The sequence below is a fragment of the Phoxinus phoxinus genome (assembly GCF_949152265.1).
Source record: "Phoxinus phoxinus genome assembly, chromosome: 18".
Classification (NCBI taxonomy): Eukaryota; Metazoa; Chordata; class Actinopteri; order Cypriniformes; family Leuciscidae; genus Phoxinus; species Phoxinus phoxinus.
Genome location: NC_136893.1, coordinates 31572499 through 31595477, shown reverse-complemented (window position 1 = coordinate 31595477; position 22979 = coordinate 31572499). Strand labels below are relative to the sequence as shown.

Genomic DNA, 22979 nt, shown 5'->3' with positions numbered 1-22979 from the left:
AATAATATTCTCTCAAAAATGCAAACATGTACATACATGTTGCTCACATATTATGATAGACATGTTCGTGCTAAATAGAGTGTAATTACACCTTTGCCATTAATATGTTTATAAGCAACTGAAAAAAATACAAATATCAGGTCATGTCAGAACATCTCAAGGACCCAAAAACACCTTAGACCCCAGAGGGTTAATGTGATGGGTGCGGATGCCTCTGTGAACACAGTCCTGAGATGTCTGGGTCAGGGTTCAGTCTCAGGTTTGGCTCGGCGTCCACCCTGCTTCTGTACTTTGTTTTTATGACAACAAGTGAAAAGAAGCCTTTCTCGCACAGATACGTGGTCACAAAAGGAAGGAGAAAACGCACGGCCTTGTCGGAGAGCACAGGGTATTCACTGTGCTGCTTTATCCAAAAGTCCAGCAGTGTCTGCTTTCTGAAAGCTGCCTTCAACGTTTCGTCACAAGACAACTCTATTAAACTCTCCTGCTCACCAACAGTTAAGTCCTGTGAAGCCATTCGAGAGGTGTCGATGCTGAAAGGGTTTCTCGTCCAGCTTCAGCTTCAGGCATCATGGGAAATACTCAAGGAACTGTTGTCTGAGTGACACGAGGTGTGCAGTGATGTTCTCCCAGATTCCACCATCAAGCGTCAGGTCATTGTCAGACAGAAAACTCTCCAAAGCAGGGAAAGCTGAAACATCACCTGTCTTGACTTTGATTTCAAATAACTCTTAAGCAGTGCATTGATTTTGTCATGCACATCAAAAACATTGATGGAGAGTCCCTGTAGTCCCAAATTCAGTTTGTTTAAACGTGAAACAATGTCAGACAAGTATGCCAGCTGACTGAGCCACACAGTATCCTCGAAAATGTCTGACAAGGGGAAATGTGTGTCCTGTAAGAACATCTGGACCTCTTTGTGCAACTCAAAAAGCCTCGAAAGCACCTTTCCTCTTGAAAGCGACCGTACTTCAGTATGAAGCAAGAGTTGGACATGCTCCCTGCCCATTTCCACGCAGAGCACACAAAATAAACGAGAATTCATCGGCCTGGCCTTAATGAAGTTCACAGTTTTCCCAGCAGAGTCCAGCACAGACTGCAGGTCACCAGGCATCTTCTGCCAGCGCCTCACGGCTGCAGTGAGTCCAGCGCATCTCAGGTGCTACCTCTCGGATGCGAGCCGCGTCTCCACTGTGACGACCTGTCGTAGCCCTCGCGCCGTCAGTACACACTCCCACACACTTTCTCCAGTCCAGTCCGTTCTCTTGGATAAACGCGTCCAGTACCTGGAATATGTGCTCTGCACAAGTCCACAAGTGACTGGCAGAACATAAAGTCCTCCTGAGCTGAACCATCATTTTCATATCTCACGTTTTAAATGCGTCAATTAGTGTCTTTTTAACATCGTCAGCCATGTCTTTTATTTCCGTGACACAGTGTCATTTGAAAGCGGCACCAAGTTTAACTCTTTGACAGCTTTCTCTCCACACATAATGCGCGTCACATCTTTGGCTGAAGGTAGACACAGTTGTTCCCTATTGTGTGCGGCTAACCAGCTTTGGCGATCCGGAGGCTGGCACGATATGAAGCTTCCTGTGCTTTGATTATGGGTGTACCACAGGATTGAATGGTGGATTTTGACTGCTTCAGTTCATCACGTTTTCGCAAAAAAAAAATGCATTCATTGCTAAGTACTTTGCCACATACCACACACTGCGGCCTGGTATCTTCCTCTCTCCTGCTCCAAATAAATCCCAATTTGATATAGCTCGGGTCATAATTTCTCACTGTGATGTAGCGTTTGCTGCTGCTGCCAGATGCTCTACCTGGGGACTTCACCGGCGCTTTCAAAGTTGCCACTGTTAGCACCTGTGCTCGGTTCACTCTCATCCTCTTCAGTTCTTCTACTTAAAACATTCTCCTCCTGATCCAAACTTCTCTTGCCAGATTGAAGCCACGATAGCAGTTTTGAACTTTTCATAATTTTATCATCCACCTAACATTCATTTATATTTAACTATATTTCCTTTTCACGCACTTAAGATAAAAAAATGTGGCTGCCCCCCCAAGCGTGAGTTTTTCAAGGCGACCATTATAGAACGTATCACTTTGTTTCCATGGTGACACGTCATTGCTTGTCACGTGACCACAACCACAGAATGACTGCATCTGCTTTTATTCCATTTTTTATTCAAAATATTCACAAATTTGTTAGCTATAGCATTACATCACCTTTATAGTTAGTTGAGCTATAGGCCTACGTGCGATAGCCGCCGCCTGATTATAATGGATAGGGTTATTATTGCCGCTTCCAGACACCAGTGTGTATTTTACAAACTCTAAATGTATTGTTTTTATTTATTCCTTATGTGAATTTAAATGTCTGAAACCTAAAATAAACATTATGTGGTTGAAAACACAATAGTTGTGAATGACATTTGGCAAGCGCTGACTTCGCACGAAACACAGTTTGAAATTGTAGCCTACTTTAAAAAAAACGGCATATATTGAGAGAGGTCAGGACCGCTTAACATACGTACACATAAATAAATAAATGTAGAAATGCATAAATAAATGTACAAATACATAAATAAATTTAACAACAAAAAACACAAATGGTACAAAAATAACACAATTAAAAATGTTAGTTTTGACAAAATAATTTATGTAATTCATAAATGCATATCTGCATTTATTGATTTATTATTTCAGAATTTAATAATTTACTTATTTATTCATTCATTTATGTATTTCAGCATTTATTTATTTATATACTTAATTCGTCATATATTTATTTCTTCATTTATTTATTTATGTGTTTCTACATTTATTTATTTAATTCTGTATAAGTAATTTATCGTCCTCCATATAATACAGCCGACTGTATTCAAATAAATGTCCTGCTGCACCTAAACTCTTTACCGCGCTAGAGAGAAGCATCAGCATGAGCACATGAGTTCTGCGCGGGCTGGAGTCCATCTCGTGCTGCTTTCTACAGTGTATCTTCCGCAGGGAGCAGTTCCAGTAATGCATGTGATACTTCGTCTCGTCATACGTGAACATTGCTCACAGGGCAACATTCACTACATGGGAAACCGAAAGTGTTTCACTTCATACTTTTACTTTCACTTTTATAGCGCACTCACATGTCTGAATTCATGAACTTATTTCTCTGTGAGTTCATCGAAATTTCCATTTTCTTTCTGACCTTAGCACACGTGTTATAGCGTGTTTGAAGTTTTCTGGTGTGTTACTGCAGAACTGCTGTTTGGAGAGGTGACTGAAGCTGTAGAGATGATTTGATGGTGTTGTGTTCTAGATTGATGGAAGACAGCTCGAGGCACATGCGACTGAGAGAATGGCTCATAGCGCAGATAGACAGCGGGAAATACCCTGGACTGAGCTGGGAAAATCAGGAGAAAACCATGTTCAGAATTCCCTGGAAACACGCCGCCAAACAGGACTACAGACAGAACCAGGACGCGGCGCTCTTCAAGGTAAACACGCACGCACGCACACACACACACACACACACACACACACACACACACACACACACACACACACACACACACACACACAATTAGGATGTCTAAAAAAAAAAAGATTAGATACAAATACTTAAAATTACCAGTCCCGCCAAAGACGAAAGAAATGCAGTTTAAAATTATAAATAGGATTTATCCAACTAATGATTTCTTAAACCAGAAATTTAAAATGGATGTAGGAAACTGCTTCTGTGAAAATGAACCCGAAGATTTGGATCACCTTTTCTGTTTTTGTGAAGTTGTACAAAGGTTTTGGCTGGACCTTCAACATTTGTTCGTCTCCAAAGGTATTCAGATGATGAATCTAACAATTAATGATATAAAATTTGGTATTTTTCGCAATGATCACAATGATTTTGGCATTAACAATGTAATTTTGTTAAGTAAACATTTCATTCATAAATGTCGTTTTTTCAAGACAATTCCTAACATTACTCATTGGAGGAATGAGTTGAAACTTTTTTATAACTCTTTATTATTGATTAATAACAAGAATGCAGAGAAACTGGCTTCTTTTATAATCAATCTTATTGAATAATTGCCCTTTTGATTTATTTTCTTTTGAATATGTAAATGCCATTTTTGCCATTTGTAACATGCTCCATGTTCTTCTGTTCTTTTATGTATTTATTTTCTAAGATATGCTCTGTAGGTCTGTAGTAAGATTTTACATTGTACCTGTTTTGTTTGTATTTGCTTCGTTAAAAAAACAACAACAAAAAAACAATTAGGATGTCTGACCAAACGAACAAAACGTCATTTTATATTATCCGCACATAGCTTTTAATTTGTATCATTCCAACTTTATTTTAACTGATTTTCCCATTTAATTCCTGTTAGTGCAGAATTTGCACAAATAAGCAAAACAGCAGTTTACATGATTTAACACACTGTATGTCTTAGGCATGGGCCATGTACAAGGGTAAATTTCAAGAGGGCCGGGACAAAGCAGACCCCTCGACGTGGAAAACGCGCCTCCGGTGTGCCCTGAACAAGAGCACAGACTTCCAGGAGGTCCCCGAGCGCAGTCAGCTGGACATCTCGGAGCCGTACAAGGTCTACCGGATCCTGGACGAAACAGGAAGACTGATAGGTATTATAAAATATCTGCTCTGGAGTTCCTCAAACCTCAGCCACCCAACACCCAAATCTCACTTCCCATTTATATATATAATCATATTCAAAACTAGCTGTGAGCTACTTCTTCTGTCCTCCAGAACCTGCTGGAAGTCCAGTGATATCACATGACAGTGACTGCAGCAAAGCCTTGAGAGAGACACATCTGCCCATGCAGGTATAATGAAACTCCTGTGGAAATCCCCTCACTCACTGACTGCAAACCGGGATTAGATTGTTCTGCCCCCTACTGGACAGATTCCAGAGGTGTGTGACATGACAATAACAGTTTGTTTCCACATCCAGGAGGACAGTCCACTTGGTGACTCGAGCAAAGGTGCTGGATGGAGTGGTCAGTGTTTTAGTTTCAGAAAGAAATAAGCAACGACAAACGGTTTCAGTTTCACTTACATTGTACGTGACTGTACGTGTGTGTGTGTGTGTGTGTGTGCAGTGAATGGTAGGTCATATGTGTGTCCCAGTGCAGGCATTAATCTTCCATCTGCTCCAGTATATCCATCTCACGTCCCCATATCTGGTGAGATAATTTTTCAACAAGCTCATATTTGAATGTCTCTTTAGTTTATTTAATGCCAGGTTCAGACTACACGATATCAGCCCGTTTTTGGCACGTTCAATTTGACGTAGGGTGTCGTGGTGATTCGTAAACAACAATGTGTGTCGGGACGGCAGAATTTGGTCTCGTATAGTGTGTCATAGTAGACAACAACTGACGGCCTGCCATGCTTCACACGTCCTGACAGAAAGACTAGCATGTTTGATGTTTCCCGGTCCTCCGTGACGGGTTCGTCACATCTGTGACATTAGCCAATAGGAGCACAGGAGCTCTTCCTTACACAGCTTTCAAAGAGAGACGATGGTATTGGTGCTGCTAGGGGGAATTATGTTTCTTGTCCGAGAATTTAGGAGTCTAAACAGACAAACCGTCTGAAAAAAGTTTGAACCTGGCATAAGTACTGCCAATTGAAACTTGGCGTCATTATGATTTTGAATATTAATCACTCGTTGAGAGAAAAAATGGTATAGAAATGTTATGGTATTGTTGATGTTTTGGGACACGTGTCAGATGTACTGATGTGTGTGTGTGTGTGTTTGTAGACTGTCGTCTGGAGGTGCGTTTGTTCTATCATGGTAAACTGGTGCAGAACCTCGTGACTGCGTCTCCGGACGGCTGCTTCATCCTGCAAGGCTGTGCTCCGGTGGGGAACGAGCGCATCTACGGGCCTTGTGAAGCCGAGAAGGTGTTCTTCCCCCGTCCAGACATCTTCCGCCTGCCCCCGGGCATCCCTGAAGCCATGAGCCGTCTCCTGCCCCACCTGGAGAAAGGGGTGCTGGTGTGGGTGGCTCCGGACGGCGTGTTCATCAAGCGCTTCTGCCAGGGCCGCGTGTACTGGGACGGCCCGCTGGCAGAGCACCGACAGAAACCTAACAAGCTGGAGCGAGAGCGGACATGTAAACTCCTGGACATGACCATCTTCATACAAGGTGAGGAAGAGGAAGGGCTTAGCCTGGGAAACCAGTCCTTTTTATGGACTTTCTTCAGCATGTCCTCACACTGATCCCTGTTTTCTTGGCAGAGCTCCAGAACCACCAGCAGGGCACCGGTCCCGAGCCTCGACACACCGTGGACCTGTGCTTCGGAGAGGAGTTCCCTGACCCCAGCCAACCGAAGACCAAGAAGCTCATCACTGCACAAGTGAGTATTCACTGGCATTAGTCCTGAAGAGGCGAGGGTTACAGCAGTTACTGGTCTTTCAGGAACACCTGTGCTGAAGTACTGACCGCTTCACTGCACACATCTCGACACGGCCACTAGTCAATGCTCACAGGCTCTGGGAAATATAGGTACCAGATAATGAAAGAAGTATTTTAAAAGACTAAAACAATCAAATATTTTATCCTTTTCATTCATAACTGGACTTGGTCTGTAGGACATAGCAATAAACACAAAAATAAACACAATTAAACCAGACAAAACATAACCATTTAGCCAACCTAACCATGGTAGAAACCCAAAGATCGAGAAAAACAAAGTCAGACGTGCAAATCTTGCACACCAAAGAACTGCCGTCGTCCTTTCAGTGACCTTACCTAAAGCTTTAATGGTGATAATAAAAACAGTTAAACTATTTAAACTATTGTCAAGAACAAAAGAACACAAGTCCACCTTGACAACCAGATCAGGAGTTTTGTTTAATTTATGTCTAGTTCCCAAAAAAAAATTGCTGCAGTTTTTCCTAACAGTAAGAAAAGTGGATTTTCAGTGCGCCGTAGACCTACCGTGTTTATAGTAACTCCTGACCTATGTTCATCTGAACCGTACAAATATCCTCTTCTGAAAACAGCAACATAGAGTCATCATCAGCACATGGTAATCATAGTTAGAATTTGAATCATAGTTAGAATTTTATATACATACAGTGCTGGGTACACTGTAAAACCCAACAAGTTAAGCTAACTCATTTCATTTGAGGAAACCGATTGCCTCAATTCATTTAAGTTTATAAAAAACAATAGTTATGAGTACTCTGAACTTATTTTAATCGAGTTCACTAAAACAATAATATTTCTTAATACACAATTAAATTTTACACTGCATTTAATACTGTATATAGTTGAAACTTCATTTTATTGAGTAAAACAGTGAAATAACAAACTTTAAATGAACTCAGAGCACTTGCAGTTCCTGCTAGCTCACAATATCACACACAAAGTCAAATCCAATGAGTTAAGCTAACTCCTTCAGTTTGAGTTCGGTTTCAGTCATTCAAGCCACTTCAAGTTTCAGTATTATTTGAGTGCAGTGAACTCAATTTAATTGAATAAATATTACTGTTAGGTTTTACAGTGCGGATTACAAGTACTAATTAGATTACATTTTAAAATACTTGTAATCAGACTACAGTTACTTTTTTATTGATTACATGATTACATATTATTCACACAATAGCAGTAAGCCATTTATAATTGATTGATTCTAACTAATTCTTCTTTTTCATGTTTTACATTTTCCTTTCTAAAAGCTATATTGCTTATGTATTGAAAATTGTATACATTTATGTTATAATTGAGAGGCCACAAAGCATTTGACCACTGGATTTACAGAAACCATTTCACAGTGTTTCCTCAACATTGCAACACTGCCTATAGAATCACCTGCTGACAAACACACTCAGTAAGTGTGCACTCAGTTTTGCCTTTCATTAAACGCACAAACCCCCTGCAGTTCCTTCATGAATCCTATTCTGGGAAACCCTGACATCATTTAATGTTTAGTGCACTTCATATTGTTGATAACAAAGAATGGAGTATATTTTCTTTCTCTTTGTATTTTTATATCAATATGGTACAATATTGTCCTATTCAATTCTAGCAGATGGCAAGTTAGATCAATAGTAACCTAAAGTTAGGGTTAGGTACCGAAACACCGTGCCAATAAGGAACCAGATCCGATGTAAACGGTAGTAACGAGACCGAATAAGAACGAAAATTTCAGTGCCTGACTTTTTTTACCGTCCCCTGTAAAACATCTCGCAGCACAAATGTTCCAATACATATAAATAAAACATTCATTCAAAGCATTAATTTAATTAGTTTGTTAAATAAGAGACGATCTAGCACTGAAATGTGTTTTTTAAATCAAGTGATGAAAGTGGTGGTTGCCGCTGCGATCAGTAGCGCGGATACTGTGTTCTCTTGTGGCTCACGGATATTGTGTTCTCTTGTGGCTCACGGATACTGTGTTCTCTTGTGGCTCACGGATATTGTGTTCTCTTGTGGCTCACGGATATTGTGTTCTCTTGTGGCTCGCGGATACAGTGTTCTCTTGTGGCTCGCGGATACTGTGTTCTCTTGTGGCTCGCGGATACTGTGTTCTCTTGTGGCTCGCGGATACTGTGTTCCCTTGTGGCTCGCGGATACTGTGTTCTCTTGTGGCTCGCGGATACAGTGTTCTCTTGTGGCTCGCGGATATTGTGTTCTCTTGTGGCTCACGGATACTGTGTTCTCTTGTGGCTCACGGATACTACAGTGTTCTCTTGTGGTTCGCGGATACTGTGTTCTCTTGTGGCTCGCGGATACTGTGTTCTCTTGTGGCTCGCGGATACTGTGTTCTCTTGTGGTTCGCGGATACTGTGTTCTCTTGTGGCTCGCGGATACTGTGTTCTCTTGTGGCTCGCGGATACAGTGTTCTCTTGTGGCTCGCGGATACAGTGTTCTCTTGTGGCTCACGGATACAGTGTTCTCTTGTGGCTCGCGGATACTGTGTTCTCTTGTGGCTCGCGGATACAGTGTTCTCTTGTGGCTCGCGGATACTGTGTTCTCTTGTGGCTCGCGGATACAGTGTTCTCTTGTGGCTCGCGGATACAGTGTTCTCTTGTGGCTCGCGGATACTGTGTTCTCTTGTGGCTCACGGATACAGTGTTCTCTTGTGGCTCACGGATACAGTGTTCTCTTGTGGCTCGCGGATACAGTGTTCTCTTGTGGCTCGCGGATACAGTGTTCTCTTGTGGCTCACGGATACTGTGTTCTCTTGTGGCTCACGGATACTGTGTTCTCTTGTGGTTCGCGGATACTGTGTTCTCTTGTGGCTCGCGGATACTGTGTTCTCTTGTGGCTCGCGGATACAGTGTTCTCTTGTGGCTCGCGGATACTGTGTTCTCTTGTGGCTCACGGATATTGTGTTCTCTTGTGGCTCGCGGATACTGTGTTCTCTTGTGGCTCACGGATATTGTGTTCTCTTGTGGCTCGCGGATACTGTGTTCTCTTGTGGCTCGCGGATACTGTGTTCTCTTGTGGCTCGCGGATACTGTGTTCTCTTGTGGCTCGCGGATACTGTGTTCTCTTGTGGCTCGCGGATACTGTGTTCTCTTGTGGCTCGCGGATACTGTGTTCTCTTGTGGCTCGCAGATACTGTGTTCTCTTGTGGCTCGCGGATACTGTGTTCTCTTGTGGCTCGCGGATACTGTGTTCTCTTGTGGCTCGCGGATACTGTGTTCTCTTGTGGCTCACGGATACAGTGTTCTCTTGTGGCTCGCGGATACTGTGTTCTCTTGTGGCTCGCGGATACTGTGTTCTCTTGTGGCTCGCGGATACTGTGTTCTCTTGTGGCTCGCGGATACTGTGTTCTCTTGTGGCTTGCGGATACTGTGTTCTCTTGTGGCTCGCGGATACTGTGTTCTCTTGTGGCTCGCGGATACAGTGTTCTCTTGTGGCTCGCGGATACTGTGTTCTCTTGTGGCTCGCGGATACTGTGTTCTCTTGTGGCTCGCGGATACTGTGTTCTCTTGTGGCTCGCAGATACAGTGTTCTCTTGTGGCTCGCGGATACTGTGTTCTCTTGTGGCTCACGGATACTGTGTTCTCTTGTGGCTCGCGGATACTACAGTGTTCTCTTGTGGCTCGCGGATACTGTGTTATCTTGTGGCTCGTGGATACAGTGTTCTCTTGTGGCTCGCGGATACAGTGTTCTCTTGTGGCTCGCAGATACTGTGTTCTCTTGTGGCTCGCGGATACAGTGTTCTCTTGTGGCTCACGGATACTGTGTTCTCTTGTGGCTCGCGGATACAGTGTTCTCTTGTGGCTCGCGGATACAGTGTTCTCTTGTGGCTCGCGGATACTGTGTTCTCTTGTGGCTCACGGATACAGTGTTCTCTTGTGGCTCGCGGATACAGTGTTCTCTTGTGGCTCGCGGATACAGTGTTCTCTTGTGGCTCGCGGATACAGTGTTCTCTTGTGGCTCGCGGATACAGTGTTCTCTTGTGGCTCGCGGATACAGTGTTCTCTTGTGGCTCGCGGATACAGTGTTCTCTTGTGGCTCGCGGATACAGTGTTCTCTTGTGGCTCGCGGATACTGTGTTCTCTTGTGGCTCGTGGATACTGTGTTCTCTTGTGGCTCGCGGATACTGTGTTCTCTTGTGGCTCACGGATACAGTGTTCTCTTGTGGCTCACGGATACTGTGTTCTCTTGTGACTCGCGGATACTGTGTTCTCTTGTGGCTCGTGGATACTGTGTTCTCTTGTGGCTCGCGGATACTGTGTTCTCTTGTGGCTCGTGGATACTGTGTTCTCTTGTGGCTCTCGGATACTGTGTTCTCTTGTGGCTCACGGATACAGTGTTCTCTTGTGGCTCGCGGATACTGTGTTCTCTTGTGGCTCACGGATACTGTGTTCTCTTGTGGCTCACGGATACAGTGTTCTCTTGTGGCTCACGGATACTGTGTTCTCTTGTGGCTCGCGGATACTGTGTTCTCTTGTGGCTCGCAGATACAGTGTTCTCTTGTGGCTCGCGGATACTGTGTTCCCTTGTGGCTCGCGGATACTGTGTTCTCTTGTGGCTCGCGGATACTGTGTTCTCTTGTGGCTCGCGGATACTGTGTTCTCTTGTGGCTCGCGGATACTGTGTTCTCTTGTGGCTCGCGGATACAGTGTTCTCTTGTGGCTCGCGGATACAGTGTTCTCTTGTGGCTCGCGGATACTGTGTTCTCTTGTGGCTCGCGGATACAGTGTTCTCTTGTGGCTCGCGGATACAGTGTTCTCTTGTGGCTCGCGGATACTGTGTTCTCTTGTGGCTCGAGGATACAGTGTTCTCTTGTGGCTCACGGATACAGTGTTCTCTTGTGGCTCACGGATATTGTGTTCTCTTGTGGCTCGCGGATACTGTGTTCTCTTGTGGCTCGTGGATACTGTGTTCTCTTGTGGCTCGCGGATACTGTGTTCTCTTGTGGCTCGCAGATACTGTGTTCTCTTGTGGCTCGCGGATACTGTGTTCTCTTGTGGCTCGCGGATACTGTGTTCTCTTGTGGCTCGCGGATACTGTGTTCTCTTGTGGCTCGCAGATACTGTGTTCTCTTGTGGCTCGCGGATACTGTGTTCTCTTGTGGCTCGCGGATACTGTGTTCTCTTGTGGCTCACGGATATTGTGTTCTCTTGTGGCTCGCGGATACAGTGTTCTCTTGTGGTTCGCGGATACTGTGTTCTCTTGTGGCTCACGGATACAGTGTTCTCTTGTGGCTCGCGGATACTGTGTTCTCTTGTGGCTCGCGGATACTGTGTTCTCTTGTGGCTCGCGGATACTGTGTTCTCTTGTGGCTCGCGGATACTGTGTTCTCTTGTGGCTCGCGGATACTGTGTTCTCTTGTGGCTCGCGGATACTGTGTTCTCTTGTGGCTCGCGGATACAGTGTTCTCTTGTGGCTCGCGGATACAGTGTTCTCTTGTGGCTCGCGGATACAGTGTTCTCTTGTGGCTCGCGGATACAGTGTTCTCTTGTGGCTCGCGGATACAGTGTTCTCTTGTGGCTCGCGGATACTGTGTTCCCTTGTGGCTCGCGGATACTGTGTTCTCTTGTGGCTCGCGGATACAGTGTTCTCTTGTGGCTCGCGGATACTGTGTTCTCTTGTGGCTCGCGGATACAGTGTTATCTTGTGGCTCGCGGATACAGTGTTCTCTTGTGGCTCGCGGATACTGTGTTCTCTTGTGGCTCGCGGATACTGTGTTCTCTTGTGGCTCGCGGATACTGTGTTCTCTTGTGGCTCGCGGATACTGTGTTCTCTTGTGGCTCGCGGATACTGTGTTCTCTTGTGGCTCGCGGATACTGTGTTCTCTTGTGGCTCGCGGATACTGTGTTCTCTTGTGGCTCGCGGATACTGTGTTCTCTTGTGGCTCGCGGATACTGTGTTCTCTTGTGGCTCGCGGATACTGTGTTCTCTTGTGGCTCGTGGATACTGTGTTCTCTTGTGGCTCGCGGATACTGTGTTCTCTTGTGGCTCACGGATATTGTGTTCTCTTGTGGCTCGCGGATACTGTGTTCTCTTGTGGCTCGCGGATACTGTGTTCTCTTGTGGCTCGCGGATACTGTGTTCTCTTGTGGCTCGCGGATACTGTGTTCTCTTGTGGCTCGCGGATACAGTGTTCTCTTGTGGCTCGCGGATATAGTGTTCTCTTGTGGCTCGCGGATACTGTGTTCTCTTGTGGCTCGCGGATACAGTGTTCTCTTGTGGCTCGCGGATACTGTGTTCTCTTGTGGCTCACGGATATTGTGTTCTCTTGTGGCTCGCGGATACAGTGTTCTCTTGTGGCTCGCGGATACTGTGTTCTCTTGTGGCTCGCGGATACAGTGTTCTCTTGTGGCTCACGGATACAGTGTTCTCTTGTGGCTCGCGGATACAGTGTTCTCTTGTGGCTCGCGGATACAGTGTTCTCTTGTGGCTCGCGGATACAGTGTTCTCTTGTGGCTCGCGGATACAGTGTTCTCTTGTGGCTCGCGGATACAGTGTTCTCTTGTGGCTCGCGGATACAGTGTTCTCTTGTGGCTCGCGGATACAGTGTTCTCTTGTGGCTCGCGGATACTGTGTTCTCTTGTGGCTCGCGGATACTGTGTTCTCTTGTGGCTCGCGGATACTGTGTTCCCTTGTGGCTCGCGGATACTGTGTTCTCTTGTGGCTCGCGGATACAGTGTTCTCTTGTGGCTCGCGGATACTGTGTTCTCTTGTGACTCGCGGATACAGTGTTCTCTTGTGGCTCGCGGATACAGTGTTCTCTTGTGGCTCGCGGATACTGTGTTCTCTTGTGGCTCGCGGATACTGTGTTCTCTTGTGGCTCACGGATACTGTGTTCTCTTGTGGCTCGCGGATACTGTGTTCTCTTGTGGCTCGCGGATACTGTGTTCTCTTGTGGCTCGCGAATACTGTGTTCTCTTGTGGCTCGCGGATACTGTGTTCTCTTGTGGCTCGCGGATACTGTGTTCTCTTGTGGCTCGCAGATACTGTGTTCTCTTGTGGCTCGCGGATACTGTGTTCTCTTGTGGCTCGCGGATACTGTGTTCTCTTGTGGCTTGCGGATACTGTGTTCTCTTGTGGCTTGCGGATACTGTGTTCTCTTGTGGCTCGCGGATACTGTGTTCTCTTGTGGCTCGCGGATACAGTGTTCTCTTGTGGCTCACGGATACTGTGTTCTCTTGTGGCTCGCGGATACTGTGTTCTCTTGTGGCTCGCGGATACTGTGTTCTCTTGTGGCTCGCGGATACTGTGTTCTCTTGTGGCTCGCGGATACTGTGTTCTCTTGTGGCTCGCGGATACTGTGTTCTCTTGTGGCTCGTGGATACTGTGTTCTCTTGTGGCTCGCGGATACTGTGTTCTCTTGTGGCTCGCGGATACAGTGTTCTCTTGTGGCTCGTGGATACTGTGTTCTCTTGTGGCTCGCGGATACTGTGTTCTCTTGTGGCTCGCGGATACTGTGTTCTCTTGTGGCTCGCAGATACTGTGTTCTCTTGTGGCTCGCGGATACTGTGTTCTCTTGTGGCTCGCGGATACTGTGTTCTCTTGTGGCTCGCGGATACTGTGTTCTCTTGTGGCTCGCGGATACTGTGTTCTCTTGTGGCTCGTGGATACTGTGTTCTCTTGTGGCTCGCGGATACTGTGTTCTCTTGTGGCTCGCGGATACAGTGTTCTCTTGTGGCTCGTGGATACTGTGTTCTCTTGTGGCTCGCGGATACTGTGTTCTCTTGTGGCTCGCGGATACTGTGTTCTCTTGTGGCTCACGGATACAGTGTTCTCTTGTGGCTCACGGATACTGTGTTCTCTTGTGACTCGCGGATACTGTGTTCTCTTGTGGCTCGTGGATACTGTGTTCTCTTGTGGCTCGCGGATACTGTGTTCTCTTGTGGCTCGTGGATACTGTGTTCTCTTGTGGCTCACGGATACTGTGTTCTCTTGTGGCTCACGGATACAGTGTTCTCTTGTGGCTCGCGGATACTGTGTTCTCTTGTGGCTCACGGATACTGTGTTCTCTTGTGGCTCACGGATACTGTGTTCTCTTGTGGCTCGCGGATACTGTGTTCTCTTGTGGCTCGCGGAAACTGTGTTCTCTTGTGGCTCACGGATACTGTGTTCTCTTGTGGCTCGCGGATACTGTGTTCTCTTGTGGCTCACGGATACTGTGTTCTCTTGTGGCTCACGGATACAGTGTTCTCTTGTGGCTCACGGATACTGTGTTCTCTTGTGGCTCGCGGATACTGTGTTCTCTTGTGGCTCGCGGATACTGTGTTCTCTTGTGGCTCGCGGATACTGTGTTCTCTTGTGGCTCGCGGATACTGTGTTCTCTTGTGGCTCGCGGATACAGTGTTCTCTTGTGGCTCGCGGATACAGTGTTCTCTTGTGGCTCGCGGATACTGTGTTCTCTTGTGGCTCGCGGATACAGTGTTCTCTTGTGGCTCGCGGATACAGTGTTCTCTTGTGGCTCGCGGATACTGTGTTCTCTTGTGGCTCGAGGATACAGTGTTCTCTTGTGGCTCACGGATACAGTGTTCTCTTGTGGCTCACGGATATTGTGTTCTCTTGTGGCTCGCGGATACTGTGTTCTCTTGTGGCTCGTGGATACTGTGTTCTCTTGTGGCTCGCGGATACTGTGTTCTCTTGTGGCTCGCAGATACTGTGTTCTCTTGTGGCTCGCGGATACTGTGTTCTCTTGTGGCTCGCGGATACTGTGTTCTCTTGTGGCTCGCGGATACTGTGTTCTCTTGTGGCTCGCAGATACTGTGTTCTCTTGTGGCTCGCGGATACTGTGTTCTCTTGTGGCTCGCGGATACTGTGTTCTCTTGTGGCTCACGGATATTGTGTTCTCTTGTGGCTCGCGGATACAGTGTTCTCTTGTGGTTCGCGGATACTGTGTTCTCTTGTGGCTCACGGATACAGTGTTCTCTTGTGGCTCGCGGATACTGTGTTCTCTTGTGGCTCACGGATACTGTGTTCTCTTGTGGCTCGCGGATACTGTGTTCTCTTGTGGCTCGCGGATACTGTGTTCTCTTGTGGCTCGCGGATACTGTGTTCTCTTGTGGCTCGCGGATACTGTGTTCTCTTGTGGCTCGCGGATACTGTGTTCTCTTGTGGCTCGCGGATACAGTGTTCTCTTGTGGCTCGCGGATACAGTGTTCTCTTGTGGCTCGCGGATACAGTGTTCTCTTGTGGCTCGCGGATACAGTGTTCTCTTGTGGCTCGCGGATACAGTGTTCTCTTGTGGCTCGCGGATACTGTGTTCCCTTGTGGCTCGCGGATACTGTGTTCTCTTGTGGCTCGCGGATACAGTGTTCTCTTGTGGCTCGCGGATACTGTGTTCTCTTGTGACTCGCGGATACAGTGTTATCTTGTGGCTCGCGGATACTGTGTTCCCTTGTGGCTCGCGGATACTGTGTTCTCTTGTGGCTCGCGGATACAGTGTTCTCTTGTGGCTCGCGGATACTGTGTTCTCTTGTGGCTCGCGGATACAGTGTTATCTTGTGGCTCGCGGATACAGTGTTCTCTTGTGGCTCGCGGATACTGTGTTCTCTTGTGGCTCGCGTATAATGTGTTCTCTTGTGGCTCTCGGATACTGTGTTCTCTTGTGGCTCGCGGATACTGTGTTCTCTTGTGGCTTGCGGATACTGTGTTCTCTTGTGGCTCGCGGATACTGTGTTCTCTTGTGGCTCGCGGATACTGTGTTCTCTTGTGGCTCGCGGATACAGTGTTCTCTTGTGGCTCGCGGATACTGTGTTCTCTTGTGGCTCACGGATATTGTGTTCTCTTGTGGCTCGCGGATACTGTGTTCTCTTGTGGCTCGCGGATACTGTGTTCTCTTGTGGCTCGCGGATACTGTGTTCTCTTGTGGCTCGCGGATACTGTGTTCTCTTGTGGCTCGCGGATACAGTGTTCTCTTGTGGCTCGCGGATATAGTGTTCTCTTGTGGCTCACGGATATTGTGTTCTCTTGTGGCTCGCGGATACTGTGTTCTCTTGTGGCTCGCGGATACTGTGTTCTCTTGTGGCTCACGGATATTGTGTTCTCTTGTGGCTCGCGGATACTGTGTTCTCTTGTGGCTCGCGGATACTGTGTTCTCTTGTGGCTCGCGGATATTGTGTTCTCTTGTGGCTCGCGGATACTGTGTTCTCTTGTGGCTCGCGGATACAGTGTTCTCTTGTGGCTCGCGGATACTGTGTTCTCTTGTGGCTCGCGGATACTGTGTTCTCTTGTGGCTCGCGGATACTGTGTTCTCTTGTGGCTCGCGGATATAGTGTTCTCTTGTGGCTCGCGGATACTGTGTTCTCTTGTGGCTCGCGGATACTGTGTTCTCTTGTGGCTCGCGGATACTGTGTTCTCTTGTGGCTCGCGGATACTGTGTTCTCTTGTGACTCGCGGATACTGTGTTCTCTTGTGGCTCTCGGATACTGTGTTCTCTTGTGGCTCGCGGATACTGTGTTCTCTTGTGGCTCGCGGATACTGTGTTCTCTTGTGGCTCGCGGATACTGTGTTCTCTTGTGGCTCGCGGATACTGTGTTCTCTTGTGACTCGCGGATACAGTGTTCTCTTGTGGCTCACGGATACTGTGTTCTCTTGTGGCTCACGGATACTGTGTTCTCTTGTGGCTCGCGGATACAGTGTTCTCTTGTGGCTCGCGGATACTGTGTTCTCTTGTGGCTCGCGGAAACTGTGTTCTCTTGTGGCTCGCGGATACTGTGTTCTCTTGTTGCTCGCGGATATTGTGTTCTCTTTTGGCTCGCGGATACTGTGTTCTCTTGTGGCTCGCGGATACTGTGTTCTCTTGTTGCTCGCGGATATTGTGTTCTCTTTTGGCTCGCGGATACTGTGTTCTCTTTTGGCTCGCGCACAGTCTTCACTCGCGTGCTTCAAAATTGCGGGGGTGTATTTGCTGCCTTTGACCGCTAAGAGGCGCTACAATCGCAGACTTTGAAAAGTGTCAGTTTATTCTCTCTATTGCGTAATCTGCCGCCGCGCCACGGCTCATTGAGAGCGATTGAAATGTGGTAGCAGATCAATTCAAGTGAAACATGTAGTTAAACGAATTCATAATCACAATACTGAAATAAAATTTAATAAATAATGAAAACATTTCAACACAAAACATTGCAATAGAAAAATATTAGGCTACATCAATGAGGCTTTGCAAGAGCATAAGACGTAATCTTAACAGCGGTCCGACGATAGCTCTGTGGTCAACGCAACAACATGAGCTTCACGGACCTTCAAGCGATGCGAGATCGAATCTCACTAGCCTACATGCTGTTGGCCGACAGCGTTTATATTTACCATTCTTGATGCTTAGATAGGTAACTGTTTATTAAAGTCAATCGTTTTGTTTAATTATCAATGGCACATTACAACATAAATTTGCTACATTCCAGTAGAGCCGCTGCACAGACGACAAAACTGATGAAGGAAGATTGTCAGCCGATCGCGTCAGAAAATGAAAATGACGAAGCTATCTTTAATCTGCTAAATTATTGTTTTGTGAATCATTCACAAAATTGGAGATGACTGACATTGATACCCGCCATAGCAAAGGAGGACATTTTTAAAAACAGATCCATGCATTGATTGAACAAATCAGACAAAGACTGTGGGCTATTGGTTTCAATATAAAAACCAATGGAAATGTAAAAGAACACTAAACCCCATTGCACATTTCAAGGTTTAAATAAAGTGTCGGGTGCAGTTTATGTATTTAAAACAGGGTTGCATCAAGTTAGAGTTTATTTTCTAAGTAAGAAACAGAATCTTATTCTTGCGACATTTTAAATCTGTATTGCCAAAGAAATTGCAGCTAAATAAACAATTAAAACAGTAGGCTAGTCTACAAAACAAAAATAGTTCAAAGCAACATAAATTAAAATCATGCGTTTTTCTTTGCCTCTCTCTCGCGCTGGATCTCTTTTATTTTTGTTTATTTAGTCTCCCTGCACTGCGCGCGCCGGGTCTCTCTCGAAATTAAACCCATCATACAGCTGATAATACTGTAGGCTATATGTTGCTGTGTGTCATCCATACAAATCACGAAAAAAACCTGTAACAAATGATTTAGCCTTTGTTGCTTCAAAGACACATAATGCCTTGTTGAATTCACCGTACAATTAAACGAGGTGGATCGCGAATAAAAGAGCTCTGTATCTGCTGCTCATCGCATTCGTTTAGTGGCAAGAACGCATTTCGTCGATAGTTCATGTTTAGATAATGCCAGATTGTTGACAAACACACTGCTCAAACATTTTAAAACTCTACAAAACCAGTTGAAACAAATGGATTGAACACTTCAACTGAAATTTTGTGTGAAAAAACTTTAAATACAATACATAAAACTACAATATTTATAATTTAATAGGATATAGGGCCTACATTTGGACACATCGAGAGATTTATACTTAAAAGTATTTTGCCTTTGCCTGGTCATCAGGCTCTCTCCATATGAAAGACAGAACATTTAACACTTCCTGAACCCCCAACCCCCCACAGGCTGAAATGTTCAACTCAATGTTAAATTCCACGGGGATCTTTGTATCCTTACAACCAGGGTGTATGCGATTTGTGAATTATTATTATTATTTTGTTTATATAAATCTCGAACCACATTGCTTTGTGGTGCTGCTGCTAAACTAAATAACATTTATAGAATAATGATGAACTTAAATGAAACAATATCGCAACATTTCGACAAATAAATTATCGGATCTATTTTTACAATTTAATTCAGGGCGATTTAGCCTAGACTACATTTAATTATAGCGAGATTTTCACCCTTGTCCGTTCATCATTGGGAAGCGCTCACATGATAGCTAAACATGTCTGAGTAGATCCTCTGCACCTCTCGGTTTCATACGGATTACCTAATCAGATAACATTTATTAAATATTTAGACATTTAAAGGCTTTAGACATAGCCGATTTCTTATCGTGACTGAGCGGAGGCAAGTGGCATTCGGTTTATTTTTGTGACGCGCAGTTTATTATACAGAAGTACGGAGATAACCAATAGATGAATCTGGAGGGTGATGAAGGTTCAGGACAGGATTTGGAACTTAGCTGGTGGTTCAGATGGATCAGGTAGAAGATAATGGCTGAATCACTGGATAGGGCAGGTTGAAGACTGATGAAGGTAGACGGCGGTTCAGGTTCAGGTGTCTGTACGTCTGGTAAGGATGAGATCAGACCCAGAATTGAGGGGAAAGAGACACTTTATGGGCCTGATGATGGGAGACAGGTGAAGGTGATCAGTGATTGAAGAGTGCCTGCAGGTGAGGGCCAGGGAGGATGATGGGACTTGGAGTGAAGAGGAGGAGCTTAGGTGGTGACTGTGACAGTACTCCCCCCTCCAGGGAGGCGCTATCTCACTCCGTAAAGAAGGAGATGAAGGAGGAGGTTTGGGAGGAGGAATAGCAGCAGGCGACGGGCTGGAAACAGGTACAAGGCAGAAGGAGGACTAGACGGACTGACGAGCAATGGTGGAGCCGATGGAGGGAGGAGCCACGGAGGCAGAAGGGCAAAGGGTTTGGTGGCGATGACAGACCGAGGAGGAACCGATGACAGGGAATGACAGAGAGAAGACGGAAGTTTGCTAGGACACGGTGGAGCAAAGGGTTCAGAGTGACAAGGGGAATCCGCAGGCTCAGGCGACCGAAGTGTAGATGGGGGTACTGAAGGGCGCGGTGGAGATAGAGGGACTGAGGACAAAGGATGAGCAGAAGGGAGAGAGGAGTCCAAGGGAGCCGGGGGAACGAAGGGACGAGGCGAAGCCAGAGGAAAGAAGTCCAGAGGCAAGGAAAGGGTGTCTGTCTAGGGTGCTGGTGGCGACAAGCAGAACAAACCTTTCTGTGTATTCCACCAGATGTAAGCTCTGCTGAGCCGGCGCCGTGATCTGACCAGCTAGTTCCCCAACTAATTTTCAGGTGTCCATGGGGGTCTGTGAAGGGTCTGATCTTCTGTCACGTAAGGGACTGATCTACAGAGACGTAGAGGTTCAGGTCTACTGAGTAGTAGAGAGAGAGGCTGACAGGTATGTAGTGAACAAAGGGGTTTATTATACAGAGGTACGGAGATAACCTATAGATGAGTCTGGAGGGTGATGAAGAAGGTTCAGGACAGGATATGGAGCTGGTGGTTAGCTGGTGGTTCAGATGGATCAGGTGGAGCAGGTAAAAGATAATGGCTGAATCACTGGATATGGCAGGTTGAAGACTGATGAAGGTAGACGGCGGTTCAGGTTCAGGTTCAGGTGTCTGTACATCTGGTAAGGACGAGATCAGACCCAGAAGTGAGGGGAAAGAGACTGCAGGTGAGGGCCAGGGAGGATGATGGGACTTGGAGTGAAGAGGAGGAGCTTAGGTGGTGACTGTGACACGTGCCTGTTGCATATCTTTATTTTATACAATAATTACTTATTGGTGAAGTAATTTATAGCATTGATTACTGTGGAGGGAGGGGGGATTAAAATAATTCAGCAGAAGCAGGGATGTTTAGACCAGAAGGAAGTCCCCGTCCCCCCTGGCAAATCCCACCTTGCTTAAAACCATGTTTTTTAAAAACTCTTTATATAGGCTATAGGGAACCCCCTCAAAAAAGGCTATCCTATATAAAAAAAAAATTGTTTGTTTGTTTGTCTGCATTAATAATAGGCTATGACATGCATTAATAGGCTAATATAAAATGTACAATAGTCCATGTTTGTTCGGGATTTGTACCTGTGTCATCCAAATGACCGTTACGTAAGTTCTACCACTCGGCCATGAATTTACTCACTGAGCAATGCCCGGTTTCTTATTATATTTTAATTTTTTTATCACGCTCCTCCCAACCACCTTTTGGTCATTTCGCAAATGACTTTAACCCTCTGGGGTCTGAGGTGTTTTCTGGGTCCTGGAGGTGTTCTGACATGCTCTAACATTTGTGCTTATTTCTGTTACTTGTGACATTTTCATGGCTAAAGTCTTATTACACTGCATTCAGCACAAACTCTGCTACAATAATATGTCAGCAGCATGTATGTAAAAGTTTGTAGTTTTGAGATAATAACATTTATGCGTGGTTTGTGAAAATGACCAAAAAAAAAGTCACTGAAATAATGTCATGAAACCCAAACTTATTATTTCTTTGCAAGGCTTTTGAAAATTGTATCACGTAGCCTAGAATATTTGCTCCAAAACTATGTGAAAATCATCCTGTATACTCATTCAGATAAGACAGTATATTGTTTTATAATTAGTAAGACATGTCTTGTGTAAGAAAGCTTTATGCGAGGAGGCGTTAACCACCCATGAATATTGAGTGTTTCACAGCTGAGAGAGACAAAGACCCTCCCATAATGGCCCTATTAGGAGCTCTCAGGCACTATCATTATGAGGAACCTTGCACAAAGAATGAGGAGATTTAAAAAAGAATGGCTTTTTGATTGTTTGAATTTATTTACAACACAACATAATCCAAAGATACACAACAAATGGCAAAAAAAGCACATTATTTTACACACTGAACTAAAGACAGAGACTTAACCAGTCACACACATTTGTGCCATTCCTGAAACAGTGCATACCTGTCATTTCCCAGGTGTTTGATTTTTCACTTTACCTAAAAGCTACCTAAAAAAATATATATATATATATAAAACCTGTGAACATGCTGATATCAAGAGAAACTAGGGCTGCATGATTGTGGGAATACATTTTAGATTTGTTCTGGTTAAAATTCCTTTTTAAAATTTACAAAATACACACACACACACACACACACACACACACATATATATACATATATATATTTGTTGTGCCTTGTAGGCATATACCTGCAGGGCTGAATAAAATAATAAGAACAATAGTATAGCAGGCATCGTTAAAAAGGAACACTTCAGTAACACTACACTAGAGAAAAACATATTGATTACCATATGTTACTTCAAATGTTTACAATCGATATGACGTTATGAAATGAGATTGGAGTAAAACATGGTGCTTTTTGCTTTTCAAACGCATGTCGCGCGACTGACTCAAACACACAGCGCGTGCAGGGAACATTCACTGAAGCATCGAGCAACAGTTCAATGGCAATGTGAAGTTTATGCAACAATAACACTAACTAATATAATTCAGATTTATTTCTTACCTTAAAATTGTTCTTGTCTTCAAATCGCGTTCTTCTTCTTCTGATGTAAACCCAATAATCTCACAGCATGTCTTCCAAACTCGACGAGAGCAGAGGACTGATGAAGTTTGGCGGTGCTTTGTTGTTGAGGTAATGGGGGCGTTCGCGAGACGCATGGACGATTTGCATCTCTATATGTTTTGCGCGTGTGGGTGTGGTCACATTAAAACTAATGAGCAAGGGTTTGAGAAACTGGATATCTTGTTGGTTTTATACAAATTACTTAAACAGAGAATATTTGTTTTCGTTTTGAATCAGATCATTTAAAACTACACACTTAAATGATTATAAATATATAGAGCTCACAAATGTGTGACAAGTATTCGCTGAGTTTTGTTTATGTTTA

At 45.1% G+C, this 22979-nt stretch overlaps 1 protein-coding gene across 4 annotated transcripts in view; it reads left to right on the top strand.

The window, feature by feature from the left end:
- The window catches only part of irf10 (interferon regulatory factor 10), a 68414-nt gene that overhangs the window by 33975 nt on the left and 11460 nt on the right, over positions 1–22979 (top strand). Inside the window, exons 1-8 of one of the 4 annotated variants that reach the window (XM_079587667.1) lie at positions 2821–3174; positions 3320–3497; positions 4452–4641; positions 4766–4842; positions 4971–5016; positions 5119–5202; positions 5784–6170; positions 6263–6381. In XM_079587667.1, coding sequence (XP_079443793.1) covers positions 3324–3497; positions 4452–4641; positions 4766–4842; positions 4971–5016; positions 5119–5202; positions 5784–6170; positions 6263–6381 — 1077 coding nt within the window. In that variant the 5' untranslated portion in view covers positions 2821–3174; positions 3320–3323. Of the gene's footprint in view, positions 1–2819; positions 3498–3633; positions 3836–4451; positions 4642–4765; positions 4843–4970; positions 5017–5118; positions 5203–5783; positions 6171–6262; positions 6382–22979 lie in introns of those variants that run through there. The other 3 variants (XM_079587668.1, XM_079587666.1, XM_079587669.1) reach the window with 3 other exon arrangements.